At 44.8% G+C, this 15132-nt stretch overlaps 1 protein-coding gene across 50 annotated transcripts in view; it reads left to right on the forward strand.

Annotated features, from left to right (window-relative positions):
* LOC110495884 (CLIP-associating protein 1-B) overlaps window positions 1–14647 on the forward strand; it is a 40543-nt gene extending 25896 nt beyond the window's left edge. For 7 of the 50 annotated variants that reach the window (XM_036952376.2, XM_090208172.1, XM_090208183.1 and 4 more), the window contains 19 exons: window positions 140–244; window positions 974–1036; window positions 1474–1604; window positions 1857–2101; window positions 2721–2784; window positions 3095–3258; window positions 3844–4066; window positions 4344–4445; window positions 5520–5663; window positions 6177–6292; window positions 6509–6628; window positions 7006–7147; window positions 7407–7617; window positions 7999–8072; window positions 8234–8401; window positions 8574–8702; window positions 10408–10614; window positions 11392–11508; window positions 11726–14647. In XM_036952376.2, the coding sequence (XP_036808271.1) occupies window positions 140–244; window positions 974–1036; window positions 1474–1604; window positions 1857–2101; window positions 2721–2784; window positions 3095–3258; window positions 3844–4066; window positions 4344–4445; window positions 5520–5663; window positions 6177–6292; window positions 6509–6628; window positions 7006–7147; window positions 7407–7617; window positions 7999–8072; window positions 8234–8401; window positions 8574–8702; window positions 10408–10614; window positions 11392–11508; window positions 11726–11809 (2609 nt within the window). In that variant the 3' untranslated portion in view covers window positions 11810–14647. The remainder of the gene's footprint in view (window positions 1–139; window positions 245–973; window positions 1037–1473; window positions 1605–1856; window positions 2102–2720; window positions 2785–3094; window positions 3259–3843; window positions 4067–4343; window positions 4446–5519; window positions 5664–6176; window positions 6293–6508; window positions 6629–7005; window positions 7148–7406; window positions 7618–7998; window positions 8073–8233; window positions 8402–8573; window positions 8703–10407; window positions 10615–11391; window positions 11509–11725) is intronic. The other 43 variants (XM_090208174.1, XM_090208173.1, XM_090208193.1 and 40 more) reach the window with 15 other exon arrangements.
* The last annotated feature ends 485 nt before the right edge of the window (window positions 14648–15132 follow it).

Below are 15132 nucleotides of genomic sequence, written 5' to 3' on the forward strand. Positions count from 1 at the left end.
CCTGACTAATTCCACTCCTTTCTCTCTCTGAGTGTGTTGGGCTGTCTGTCTGGCTGTGTGTTATAAAGCTCTTTCGTCTTCCTCCTGCTGCTGCTCTCTCTCTCTGTGTCCCCCCCCCAAACCACCACCACTATGCTAGCGAGGAGTCGTATCCCCCGGCCCAGCATGAGTCAGGGCTGCAGCAGGGACACCTCTAGGGAGAGCAGCCGGGACACCAGCCCCGCTCGGGGATTCTCTCCTCTGGGTGAGTACGGTATAGTAACATGCCCAGCCCAGAGACCATAGCCACCATGCCCCTCAAATGCTTGGTTGTCCGGGGGCCTGAACCCTGACTAGCCCCTATCTAGAGTAGAACACAAAGGCCATCATCAGACCACGAGGAAACCAACCGAAACGAACCTCTTCTGCTTCCGTCTTCTGCATGCCTTTTACTTGTGTCTTTCAAATTGTTCCTTTTCACCCCTGAGTGACAACCACATTTTCCTCCGCAACCATTTTTTACTAATCATGCCAGAGTTATTGATGACATGGCACGGGATGAGCTGATGCTTAACTTGTGTCCGCGGTCAGCTTATGGACCTGCCATCAGAGCCTTTGTGTCCAACGCCGGGGCGCCTCTCAACCTTTTTCCCGCAAATGTTTGCATGAAGCCAGTTAGCGTTGCCACATGGTAGAATTCCTCCTGCTCGGGTTGACAAGTCATGTACTGTATGAGTTGAAGAAGATGCTCTTTTTAAAGCCGTGTCTAACTTCACGTGTGTGATGTCCTCTCCCGGTTTTCCATCTGTAACTCGACAGATGGTCAAACTATCTGTTGATAAGCCACTGGTTTCTAAGGTTACGGTTAGTTTTAAAATAAGCGTTAGGCTAAGGGTGACGTTTAGGGTTAGGATAAGTGTAAGGTTAGGATAAGGGTTAGTAGTTGGGACTATCCAAGTAAAGTGTCACCCCACTCCCACTGTTCCTCCTCTAGCGTCCAGACGTGTCTCCCGCTCCACCAGTGCTCTCCACTCGGCTGAGTCCGTAGGCCACTCAGGTGACCTGTCCTGCATGTCTCTATTAGACCAGACATATGGCATGTCAGTGTTCCATCGTGCAGTTCACCTCGATCACCCACAGAGGGCGATGGAGAGCTGAGCATCCTCTTTATTTCAGTTTGGATGTGTCTTATTTTTCAAGTCAATCTGTGTTATTTTGTGTCATTCTGTTTTGTTAGTACACTTTTTTTATTGGCCCTTATACTGTGCTGTAAAATAAAACTTCAATTCATCATATTATTATTTTGTGTTTTCTTCTCTTGAGTTTCTCATGACCTGCTGATGAAATTTGCTTCATTTGTTTTTCCCCCTGTGACTTTTACACCCCATTTAATAGATTGACTGCTTTTCCTTCGTAATAATACTGTGTTACTGTGCTCCTATAATACCACAGTACTATTCTAAAAGTACTACAATATCTCTGTGTTTCCTCCAGAGCGTCTAGGTCTGGCCCACCAGGCCCGTATCTCAGCCTCTGTCAACGCCATGAGGATCCTCAACACCGGGACCGAGGTGGAGGCAGCTGTAGCCGACGCCCTGTTACTAGGAGACGCCAGGAACAACAAGGTGGATGTTTACTCCGGCATGTGTGACTTAGATTCTCTATCCTCTTTACCATCGGAGTCACAGCATGCTGATCATAATAGCTTTGATGGCTTTTTCTCTTGGTGGAACATTTTCTTGGATTCGCATCTATTTGGACTCTTATTTGCCCCTCAAATGTGTAGTCAGTCTCATGGCAGCTTGTTGAACAGTAAGTGTCGTTGGTTTCTCTTCACCTGTATGACCATTTGACCTCTTAACCCTTGACCCCCTCAGCGGCGGCCAGTCAGGCGGCGGTACGAGTCCCCGGGCATCTACTCAGACGACGACGCTAACAGCGACGCCAGCAGCGCCTGCTCTGAGCGCTCGTATGGCTCGCGGAACGGCGGCCCGCCCCACTACATGAGACAGACGGAGGACGTGGCCGAGGTGCTGAACCACTGTGCCAGTTCCAACTGGTCTGAGAGGAAGGAGGGGCTGCTGGGACTACAGAACCTGCTCGTTAGCCAGAGAATTCTCAGGTGGGATAGAGACCATCTATTTTTGTTTTGAACTCTTGTAATGTCGTGTATTTGAGGCCGTCACTGAGACAACTGTGCTCTAGATACAAATCTGTTTTCTCTGCTACTGCACGGCAAGCGGTATCGGAGCGCCAAGTCTAGGACAAAGGCTCCTCAACAGCTTCTACCCCCAAGCCATTAGACTGCTGAACAATTCATAAAAATGGCCACTGGACAATTTATATTGACCCCCCCCCCCCCCACCCCCCCCCCATACACTGCTGCTACCCGCTGTTTGTTTGTTACCTATGCATAGTCACTACGCCCCCACCTACATGTACAGATTACCTCAACTGGACTGTACCCCTGCACACTGACTCGGTACCGGTGCCCCCTGTATATAGCCTCGTTATTCTTATTCTTATTGATACTTTTTATTTTAGCCTACTTGGTCAATCTTTTGTTCTTTTACTGCACTGTTGGTTAAGGGCTTGTAAGTAAGCATTTTGCGGTAAAGTCTACACTTGTTGTATTCGGGCGGATGTGGCAAATAAAGTTTGACTTGATTTGAAATCTGGCTGAAACCAAAAGGTGTTGTGCGATTGATCGCCTTACTTTTTTCCCCGCTCGTGTGTCGCAGTCGTGTGGAGCTGAAGCGGTTGTGTGAGATCTTCACTAGGATGTTTGCTGACCCACACAGCAAGGTGAGCCCCCAATCGATTCCCCTCTGTGTCTGATATAACCTGTGTTCTGACGGGACGCTAATGTAGTTACTGTACTAACTGTCTGTTTTTGTGTCGCATGGTGGTCTTTGCGGTGGATTTATAACATCAGCGAGTAAGTGTTTTTTTGGTTTTGTCCGTCACTTTTTAATAGTAATGCAATCGAATCCAACTATTCAGGTAGTTGATTGGTTAATTATTGATGTTCTGTATGTCATCCATGTAATACTCCTTAACAGTGAAGTAAATATGTATAGCCTATTGTTGACTGGCTGGGTGGTCACTGTGTCAGGTGTTCAGCATGTTTCTGGAGACCCTGGTAGACTTCATCACCCTGCACAGAGAGGACCTGCAGGACTGGCTGTTTGTCCTGCTCACCCAGCTGCTGAAGAAGATGGGAGCTGACCTCCTGGGTTCCGTACAGGCCAAGGTCCAGAAGGCTCTGGACGTCACCAGGTCAGAACTAAAGCCCCATCTCTATTAGCGTTTTCACACAGGTGTTGTTGATTTTTCTTCCCTCCACTTTTTGCTTTTCAGCACGATTCCACCCACTATGGTGGATGTGTAACCAGGCCAGCTCGAGTACAGCTTCTTTTGGCTCTGCTTGGTAGTGTGAAAAGCCCTTAGATGTTGCTTTTGTCTGTTTGTAGAGTTTCTAGTGCAGGGTTCCCCTCATGTTTGTCCCCCCATGTTTTTTCTTGCATTTTCATTGTTGGACATAAGTTTTTTTTAAATCAGGTCCAGGTGATTTTAATTTGGGAAATCTGTTCAAAAGTGTTTCCACACATAAACGAAAGACACGTGATAATATACAAATTAGGTTTGAAATTATTATGTTTTAGTTAAATATTATATCGGTTTGGGCTTCTTCCAGTTAATTTGCCTTCTACAAATAATTTGTAATTGGGTACCGGCCCCACGACAATCCACGCAAGAAAAAAAAACGTCCCTTGCCTGAATCTAGTTGCTGATCCCTGTTCTAGTGGATCAATCCCGCTCATCTCATGCCCTTTTCTATTTCTTTTCCTCTCTCTTTCCCAGGGACTCGTTCCCGTTCGACCAGCAGTTTAACATCCTGATGCGTTTCATCGTGGACCAGACCCAGACCCCCAACCTGAAGGTCAAGGTGGCCATCCTGAGGTACATTGAGTGCCTGGCCCGTCAAATGGACCCCGCAGACTTTGTCAACTCCAGCGAGACACGCCTGGCCGTCTCCCGCATCATCACCTGGACCACGGAACCAAAGAGCTCCGACGTCCGGAAGGTGGGTCGAGTTGTGTTTTGTTGTTGTTTTGTTTCCATAGCAACAGCGTCAGACATTTTTTTATTTTATTGACTTTGTATTTCACAGGGACAATGCACATTAATCAGCATTTCTGTAAATGTCCCAGATTTAACCAGCCGGACAATTTTCAACTGATCAGCCGAAGCTCTAAAATAACTATTGTTTGCTGGCTTTATCCCTTTTTTGGTTGTTTTTATTTTTGTATTTTAAACGGATCATTTCCCCACCCTACCCGTCGGTCGACCCCCAACCCCAGAGCTTCCACCATAGCTGGGCAGGTGAGGAGTTGTCAGGCAGGCCCAGCACCACCGTAGCCTCTCTACATGGAGAGGGGAACGTGGAGGAGAGGTGCAAGCAGGTAGTAGAGCCCCCCGACCCATCAGTCAGCTGCACGGTCTGCAGTCTGCCTCACATAACTTCCTCAAGCCTGGGCTCTCTGTCTCTAATCCAACTTCGCCTTGCTGGCAGACACAGAGTTGTTTCTGCTTTATAACTGAATGTAAAGGACAGTGCAGGGGTGGGATTGGGGACTGAAATGGCTCTGAATGAGCCAGAACACTTGTTTCTGCTTTCAAAGTTTTCTTCATAATGAGTGAATGTTAAAGGGGCAATCAGCAGTTGAAAAGATAACAAGGTGTTGACCCCACCACTGTTTTGCTAAAAAAAAAGACAAGAGATTTGGCTGGAGAAATGCAACCACTCTCAAATTCATAGACCGAGCTGGGGATGCAAGGACTAACCATCCATGATATCAAAATGATAGTTTTAACTGTGTTTTGAGGCTATACCGTGTTTGTTTTAAGTTGACTTTGTTTACAAACAATGGAGTTAAGCAAGCTAATATTTGGGTACGTATAATTCATTTATAAGTCAAACAGTTTATGTCACAACTGCAGATTGCCCCTTTAAGCGACGGGGTGGGAATGGGCAACACGATGGCTCTGAATGTGCGGTAATATTGTGTTTTTCTAATAGCCTGTGCTGCTGTTACTCGTTACTCATAGTTCTTGTTTATCTGCAGTGACCAGGTTTGGTTGATCAACATGCATGGGATTTCACCCGAGAGCATTGCGATGCTGGTTCTTGAACTGGTTTACGAGAACTGACATTGGTTCTAACTCGCCTGACTAACTGAATGCTAGCTGAACCTCAACAAATGTGTGCTTCTGTATTTCCGTGCGGTGCATATGGATCATGTGTTCGCCAGTACGTTGACTGATGTGACTCATGGTTCCGTGAGAGCAGAATGGGCTTGTCGAAAAGTTCCCTCTCTTCTCTAAGGGCCAAACATTACCTTGAAATGCAGGTAATGCATTACCTTGAAATCCACTGTTGCGTGATATCGCATATCAATGTTAGTGGGGGGAAAGTGAACACCCTCTTTGATGATGACCTCTAACCTTTGACCTCGCTGTGACCTTTTAATCCCCAGGCGGCCCAGGTGGTTCTGATCGCCTTATTTGAGCTGAACACCCCAGAGTTCACCATGCTGCTGGGAGCCCTGCCCAAGACCTTCCAGGACGGAGCCACTAAACTGCTGCATAGCCACCTGCGGAACTCCAGCAACACCGGAGTGGTAAGACCTGACTCTGACGTTCACGTCTAGTCAACGTCATCGAGAGGATGAGACTGAGCAGGGCTAAAATGGCTGGATCACAAATATCTACTCACCACGAGAAGAGTAGGGAATTTGCTCAGGAAGGTCCTCTTCTCACTGGCACCGTTAGCCATCAACATAAACCTTGCTTGCTGTAACATGGACAATTGTAATATAAACATACTGGGATAGCATCAAATGATTAAGCAATAAAGACCGAGGAGGTGTGGTATATGGCCAATATACCACGGCTAAGGGCTGTTCTTAGAGTGCCTGGATACAACCCTTAGCCGTGGTATAATGGCCATATGTCACAAACCCAGAGGTGCCTTATTGCTATTTATAAACTGGTTACCAACGTAATTAGAGCAGTTTTGGCATACCCGTGGTATACGGTTTGATATACTACGGCTGTCAGCCAATCAGCATTCAGGGCTCGAACCACCCAGTTTATAATGTACTGTACCTGCTCCGATTCTGTGTGATCCACAGGCTTCTCCCAGTAGCACCATGGGGCGGACTCCTCCCCAGCCTCGCCACCCCAGCAGTCGCAGCAGCCCCCTCACCTCTCCCACCAACTGCTCCCGTGGGGGCGCGCTCTCTCCCAGGTAGGTCTGACGTAACCTTTTAATACCTGGTCCCCAACACACTGTAGAAGTTGGTTACATCACTACTAACTTAACTAACAACGACAACAAGTAGTCCCCCCCCCCCCCGCGCTCGGCTCTGTTCCCTCCTCACGTCTCTCTTTTTCTCCCTCGCGCCTCTATCCCCCCTTTTCTTTCCCTCCCTCCTTCCTTCCCTCCCTTGCTGGCACATTACAGTCGGCTATGGGGTTGGAGTGCCGATGGCCTGTCAAAGTACCCCCCTCCCTTCCCTTCTCCTCTCTCCTCCACCGCTGCTGCCCCCTCCCTGAAGACCCTACGAAGTGCTTACTCTCCCAGGTACATTGTCACATAGCTGACTTGATTTGTCCCTACCCCCACGGTCTCTTTTGTTTTTCCTTTCACTTCATTCTTTAATTTTTTTTTTCATTCCGCAGCAGCAATCTGTGCTCTCATGTGCCCACATTTCGGGGGATTCACCACATTAACACCTTGACTCCCCAGTCTGTTCCACTCTGTCTCTGTCAACACCTACTGTTATGCACGGTTGATCTTTTACATGAGAAACTGCTTGAAATGACATCTTTACGTACTAGGTAAATAAAATGGCGTCATTTCAACCAGTTTTTTCCCCCGCTTTTGCCCACTGGGCAGATGTCTTCTTCCTGTGGTGGTGATGTAAGTGTCATACTTGATTAATAACCCCCCCCCTGAAGCATGTTGGAGTACGACACAGAGAACCTGAACACCGATCAGATTTATAGCTCCCTGCGAGGCGTCACTGAAGCCATCCAGAACTTCAGCTTCCGCAGTCAGGAGGACCTCATGGAGCCGGGCAGAGGCAAGAGAGAGGACACGGTGAGGGGCTTTGGCAATTCCCTACTATTCTCCACTCACTCACCCCCCCTCATTGATTTAAAATATTTGGGTTGGTGTTAGAATGGACTAGCCCATTCCTTTTAAATCCAGAGGGGGGAGTGAACAAGTGCACTTGTTTGGCAAATGTTCTCTCTGGTGAATATTTTTATCTTCTCTAGAATGGAAATAGGTTTAGTTATTTTTCTAAAACTGTAGGTTTGTTATGTTACGTTTTAACACTAGTCTTGTTTCTCCTCAGCCGGGTGTTGGACCAGCATCACACTCTGGTGCCGACGTGGTGGAGGGGCCCGGGGGTCGCACGGCCCTGGACAACAAGACCTCCCTACTCAACACCCCCTCCCAGCGTTCCTTCTACAACCCCTACAACTACTCTGACACCATCAGCGCTTACGACAAGGCTGCCCTGAAAGAGACGGTGTACGAGGACGACGTGGAGCAGCTTCGAGATGGTGAGGCTGTCTCATGGGTCTGAAATGGCACCTTTTGTTCCCTATGTAGTGCACTACTTTTGACCACCCTATTCCTTACATAGCTCTGGTCAAAAGTAGTGAGCTATATAGGGATAGGGTGCCATTTTGGATGGTCATAAAACATTTTAAGCAATAAGGCCCAGGTGTCGTATATAACACAAACCACTGAGGTGCCTTATTGCTGATATAAACTGGTCACCTACGTCATTAGAGCAGTAAAAATACATGTTTTGTCATACCCGTGCTGTACGGTTGTCAGCCAATCAGCATTTAGGGCTTGGACGACCCTGTTTATAATAGGCTATATATTAGCTGTAAGGTAAGACTCCCCCACCCCCCTCTCAACCCTCTTCCTCGCAGGCCGCCAAGAGTGTGGTGGAGAAAACAAGATGCTGCACACCAAGAACAGTTCCCCTGCGGAGCAGCTGGAACTGGTGATTGATTGAATTCATTTAACAACAATCTTTTCAGTGTTTTACTATAGCTACATAATAACACTATAAAGTCACGGCCATGGAGATCCTATCAAATTCCATTTAGTGATCTATATGTAATTCTATGGACACTGACTAATATCTATTGTGGTCGTTGAAAGGCGGGTGAGCTGCTGAAGGAGCTGTCTAACCCCAGTGAGAGGCCAGAGGAGAGGAGGGGAGCCCTGTTGGAGCTGCTGAAGATAGCCCGGGAGGACAGCCTGGCAGTGTGGGAGGAACACTTCAAAACCATGCTGCTCCTGCTGCTGGAGACCCTGTCAGACCAAGATGTAAGGACTCTGGAGGAAAAGATAAATGGATGGATGGATGGATGGAGAGATAAAGTAAACTCCTGTCCTGGGAGCAATGCCACAATCTGATGTTTTAATCCATTGTTTTTCTTTCCGCTGTCTCTGAATGGTTGGTTCTGAGCATGTCATGTCCTTTTCCCCCAACCTGCAGCACACCATCCGGGCCCTGGCACTACGAGTGCTGAAGGAAATCTTACGTAACCAGCCGGCCCGCTTCAAGAACTATGCAGAGCTCACCATCATGAAGACTCTGGAGGCACACAAAGACTCCCACAAAGAGGTAGCGCTCACTCGCTGTCTCTGTTTATGAGGCTCTGCTTTAGAGGACATGCTAAGTCTACACATCTTGAGTTAATAGCCTCGCCTGTACCAGTCAAAAGTCTTAGAACACCTACTCATTCAAATGTTTTTCTTTATTTTTGCTATTTTCTACATTGTGGAATAATAGTGAAGACATCAAAACTATGAAATAACACATATGGAATCATGTAGTAACGAAAAAGGTGTTAAACAAATCAAAATATATTTTATATTTGAGATTCTTCAAAGTAGCCACCCTTTGCCTTGATGACAGCTTTGCACACTCTCGGCATTCTCTCAACCAGCTAAATGAGGAATGCTTTTCCAACAGTCTTGAGGGAGTTCCCACATATGCTGAGCTCCTTTTCCTTCACTCTGTGGTCCAATTTATTCCAAACCATCTCAATTGGGTTGAGGTTGGGTGATTGTGTAGGCCAGGTCATCTGATGCAGCACTCCATCACTCTCCTTCTTGGTCAAATACCCCTTACACAGTCTGGAGGTGTGTTTTGGGTCATTGTCCTGTTGAAAAACAAATGAATAAGCACAGACCAGATGGGATGGGGTATCGCTGCAGAATGCTGTTTTAGCCATGCTGGTTAAGTGTGCCTTGAATTCTAAATAAATCACCAGCAAAGCATCCCCTCACCATTACACCTCCTCCATGCTTCACGGTGGGAACCACACATGTGGAGATCATCCGTTCAACTACTCTGCGTCTCACGAAGACACAGTGGCTGGAACCAAAAATCTCAAATTTGGACTCATCAGACAAATGGACAGATTTCCACCGGTCTGATGTCCATTGCTCGTGTTTCTTGGCCCAAGCAAGTATTTTCTTCTTTTTGGTGTCCTTTAGTAGTGGTTTATTTGCAGAAGTTCAACCCTGAAGGCCTGATTCTCCTCTGAACAGTTGATGTTGAGATGTTTCTGCTACTTGAACTCTGTAAAGCATTTATTTACGCTGCAATTTGTGAGGCTGGTAACTCTAATGAACTTATCCTCTGCAGCAGAGGTAACTCTGGGTCTTCCTTTCCTGTGGCGGTCCTCATCAGAGCCAGTTGCATCGTAGCGCTTGAAAGTTTTTGCAACTGCACTTGAAGAAACTTTAAAAGTTCTTGAAATTTTACGTATTAACTGACCTTCGTGTCTTAAAGTTATGATGGACTGTCATTTCTCCTTGCTTATTTCAGCTGTTCTTGCCATAATATGGACTTGGTCTTTTACCAAATAGGGCTTTCTTCTGTATACCACCCCTAACTTGTCACAACACAACTGATTGGCTCAAGAAATTCCACAAATTAGCTTTTAACAAGGCACACCTGTTAATTGAAATGCATTCCAGGTGACTACCTCATGAAGCTGGTTGGGAGAATGCCAAGAGTGTGCAAAGCTGTCATCAAGGCAAAGGGTGGCTACTTTGAAGAATCTCAAATATAAAATCTAGTTTGATTTGTTTAACACTTTTTTGGTTACTACATGTGTTATTTCATAGTTCTTCGGTCTTCACTAATATTCTACAATGTTGAAAATAGTCAAAATAAAGAAAAACCCATGAATGAGTAGGTCTGTCCAAACTTTTGACTGGTACTGTACATGTACCCTTCTCTGCCAATAAACCAAAATGAATCCATTCCATGATCAACCATTTCACCCTCCTCACTCTACCCTTCCCTCTCTACCCAGGTTGTGCGGGCAGCAGAGGAGTCAGCCTCCACCCTGGCTGGCTCCATCCACCCAGAGCAGTGTATCAAGGTGCTGTGTCCCATCGTCCAGACGGCTGACTACCCCATCAACCTGGCTTCCATCAAGATGCAGACCAAGGTGATCGAACGCATCACCAAGGAGTCACTCCACCAGCTGCTGCCTGACATCATACCAGGACTACTGCAGGTAAAAAGGGCTTTATAGGTCAAGTTGAATGATTGGTTAGTCCATTGGTTGATTTATTGATGTGCTTACTGATTGGTGGACACGGAATAGAAGCACTTGAAATGTATCTACTTCAAATAGAAGCACTTGATATGCATCTACTTCCAGTAAAGTGTTGATGCTTGGGGTTTAGTTACATAAGATAATGACTTTCTGTCCTTGGGATTATGCCACACTGTCTAGACACTGAGTATATACAAAACATTAAGGACACCTGCTCTTTCCGTGATATAGACTGACCAGGTGAATGCTATGATCCCTTATTGATGTCACCTGTTGAATCCACTTCAATCCGTGTAGATGAAGGGGAGGAGGCAGGTTGTAGAAGGAATGTTAAGCCTTGAGACATGGATTGTGTATGTGTGCCATTCAGAGGGTGAAATTGGCAAATACAAAATATTGAAGTGCCTTTGAACGGAGATTGGTAGTAGGTGCTTGGCGCACCGGTTTGTGTCAAGAACTGCAACGCTGCTGGGTTTTTCACACTCAACAGTTTTCCGTGTGTATCAAGAATGGTCCACCACCCAAAGGACATCAAGCCTACTTTACACAACTGTGGGAAGCATTGGAGTCAACATGGGCCAGCATCCCTGTGAAACGCTTTCGAGACCTTGTAGAGTCCATGCCCTGACGCAAAAGGGGGGGGGGGGGGCTGAAACTCAATATTAGGAAGGTGTTCCTGATGTTTGCTGTACTCGGTGTATGTCTAATATTGTTCTGATGTCTCTCTGTGTACAGGGGTATGACAACACAGAGAGCAGTGTGAGGAAGGCCAGTGTGTTCTGTCTGGTGGCTGTCTACTCTGTCATCGGTGAAGAGCTGAAGCCCTACCTGGCCCAGCTCACAGGAAGCAAGGTACGCTACCCTCTCATCTCAGCGCCCTGTCTGGGTCGGTCTCAAATGGCACCCTATTCCTTATGTAGTGCACTAGGAAATAGGGTGCCATTTAGGATGCAGACAATGTCTTTAACTCCCTTCTTTTTTTTTTCAAGATCTACTGGTTGCAGAATGTTTTTCAATATCTTGAAACGTCATGTGTTGGTTTCATTCAGCATCTTTACTATCCCATCAGATGAAGCTGCTGAACTTGTACATAAAGAGAGCCCAGACATCCACCAGCAACAGCAGCAGCTCTTCAGACATCTCCTCATACTAATGAGCATGGCCCTCCGGCTTCATCCATGTGTGTGCAGGTACATACAGTACAGGGTTATGTTCATAGGGCACCAAATGGTGCAAAACAGAATGAAACAGGAAGGGACTACCTGGACTACTGGTCCAATAAGAAACACTAATTTTATTTTATTTTTACCGTTTTGAAATATTTTCCGTGGCGTGCCCTAATGAACGTGACCCAGATAGGGAAACAGTTGTGCCTCAATCTTTCTTTCCAGACCTCCTTGTGGTTTAATGTATTCTAATAAAGGCTGTAGGCTGTTCCTGGTTGGGAAACCCTATGCCTGTTGCAATCAGTATTTTATTTCCTGCTGTTTTGTCGTCTTGTAAATACGTTTATTCCACCTTTTTTATTAAGATACACTACTTCAGACCTAGTCGAATGAATGTAAAGAGCTTTGAATGAAACCGGAGTCCTTTTTAAACCGTCTGAAAGGATTTAATGTTGATGGAAGCAGAGTGTCGCTCTGCACACGACCGCCTCATTGCCTCTGTTCCTTCTCGCGATGGACAGATGGGCTTATTTGGAAACGTGCTATTTGTAAAGGGGCAGTTTAAAAATGACGATTTTGATAGTAATTGTCCTGTAGTATTTGCCGTCTGAAGAATTTGTTCTTAGTGACGATGCTATGTTTTTAAGCCTGTATTTTAAAGAATAATTCTTGTGAAGCGATAGAATTTCTTAGTTAGTGAGAATCTAAAAAAAAAAAAACGTTCATTTCCATTAGTGGGAGAAGATCATTTGGCTGGCCAATGATTAGTACATGCAGTGAAAAGCTGTGTTGTAAACTGCTTCTGTGTGTAACACCTGTGTTTTGACTGTGGTTTGGGCCCAACAACTAGTGAAGGAATGTTTTCCTTTTTCACAAGGATTACAGTCTCACCCTTCATACATTATTATTATGGAAGGGGAGTTATTGGTTGAGTTGGTGGCGTTTTGAGTCTGCTGTTTCTTTGTGCTTTAACATTCGGGCCACGTTGTAATGAGTCAAAACTACTGGGATCTGAAGTATTCTTGCAAATGTATGAGTCCTAGAATTTTCAAATGTGAAGTATTTAGTCTAAAATCGAAATATGGGCAGTACCTATTCGTCACATAGTAGAAAGACAATGACAATCTGACATATTAGTCGATAATCTTAAGGACATTTTAAGTGCCAGTGCAAATATTATTATTTTTTACAATTTAAAGACAGGGGGAAAAAAAATATGTATTTTAAATTGAATCCAGCAATAATGAATTAGTTACAAAAAATCCAACTACTTGGATACATTTTTTTGTCAAAGCACTGTAAATGACCATTGTAAGTTAAACCGTCCTTGTTTGAAATGTATAGATGTCATTTTTATGCGCACCTATGAAATGTTACTGCTGCTTTAGAAATACTAATCATGGCGTTAAACCTAATGTATTTTACTCTCCTTATTATGAATGTTAAAGGTTACAGTTGTTTCGGTTAGAACTAGAATTCAGAGTTGGGGTCAATTCCATTTCAATTCAGTCCATTCAGGAATTCCAATTCCCAATTTTCCTCAATGATTGTCTATGGGGATAAAAAATGAAATTGCAATTTCAGTTTACTTCCTGATTTGATTGAAAGGAATTGAGCCCATCCCTTGTTAAAAGTCCAGATCAAGGTGGCTTGTTACTGAGAACACTATCGGGCCTTACTGTTTCTGTAGTACAGTTTCACTACATTGACTGTTAAAATGTACTGTAACAGTGCACAATGTTTCTCTTTTTCTCAAATGTGAGAACTCAGCAATTTTATCAGCTATGGCTATGACCAAGTACAAAATGTTGTCAAATACAAACACAGTATTTCTTTTGTTAGACTTGCCTGTTGCAATTGAATCAAAAATGAAACTCAAAATGAGTGTTTTGTACAGTACTTTTAATCATTGATTCAGAAACTTGTTATAAAAAGAGAGTCCGAGAGAGACCTCGTTTGCATGCGAGGGAACATGCAATATTATACCCAGCAAACCTCAATGATTAACTAACATTCCCAACTGCGACTTTATGTTGAAGAAACGTTGCTTCTAATCTATGAATGTCTGGTCAGCTTGTATTATATAACACACACACTATGGATATCCATCACAGCTACCAAGCTAGGGCTGATTTAACAGACCAAACATTGTATACTATACTGTAATTGTATGCTGTGTGCACACACTGGCCTGTATCAAAAACCAAACCCTATTATCCTCAAGCCATGTATCTTGAGTGTGTATTTGCTTGTGCCTTGTTTTAGTTTTTTTTACAGTATACCTGCAATACTAATCCATACTAATAGCTTCTGAATACTGCTTTTGAATTGTTGGTTTTTTTGCCCCTATTTCAAAATGCTGTATTATACATCATGAATTAGACAGGAAAGGTGTTGCGTCGAAGACCAAGGTTATGTCCCAAGTGGCACCCGATTCCCTACCCAGTGCACTACTTTTGACCAGAGCCTTGTGGGACCCGGTCAAAAGTAGTGCCCTATATAGGGCATAAGGTTCCATTTGGGATGCATCCCAAGGCTGCTGTAAATAAAGCCAATAGTTTAATGGCAGTATTTTCCCACAGATGTAATATTGGCTTGGCTGTTCTATTCCTTGTGAACCATTTACAATGCATGCTTCTTCTGTTTAGCTTCAGTCATTGTTTTATCCCTCCCGTACCTATATTTATATGCCGTCTGTTATATTTTCTGTGTGTTATGACTGTACATATTTCATGTTTTGTTCACTTCTTTCACCCGTGATAGAATTAGTTGAAATTTAAACTTGAAATAAACCGGCTTCAGTCCCTGTCCGAAGCATGTAATCACATGTGTTGTATATTTGAAGTATAAATTGAGAGCAGATGTACAGTATCTTCCCGAGAATGTGGGAGAAAAAAAATCTCCTGCAGGACATGGGAATAGCAGCAGATGGCGCTGTTTGCATTTTCTTGAGAGGAAAAAAGCATCCTCTGTGTATTTAATATATATATTTTTTGAAATAATTTTGGGTGCAAAAGTAGGCTACCACGGTCCTCTGCTTCTAACCGCTTTCCTTCCATTGAAAACGAATGGGAAGCGGCGTTTCACTGCGCGGCACCGCGTGCTAGTGTACACGGCATTAGAGGAGGCAAACTGAAAGTTGAATTGAACAGTTATTAGCTGTCCTGCTGCTCTTATGGGCTCACAGGTGCACCGTAGCCTTCCCCAATCAGGGGTAGGATAGAGGGCACAGACCATTACACTAGGGATGTGGTGAATCAGCAATGAGACCGCAGACGCTCATTTGTCACTGCCGCATCCTTGGTTTGTG

This window comes from Oncorhynchus mykiss, chromosome 18, assembly GCF_057628025.1.
Source record: "Oncorhynchus mykiss isolate SJ-2025 chromosome 18, ASM5762802v1, whole genome shotgun sequence".
NCBI classification, from domain to species: Eukaryota; Metazoa; Chordata; class Actinopteri; order Salmoniformes; family Salmonidae; genus Oncorhynchus; species Oncorhynchus mykiss.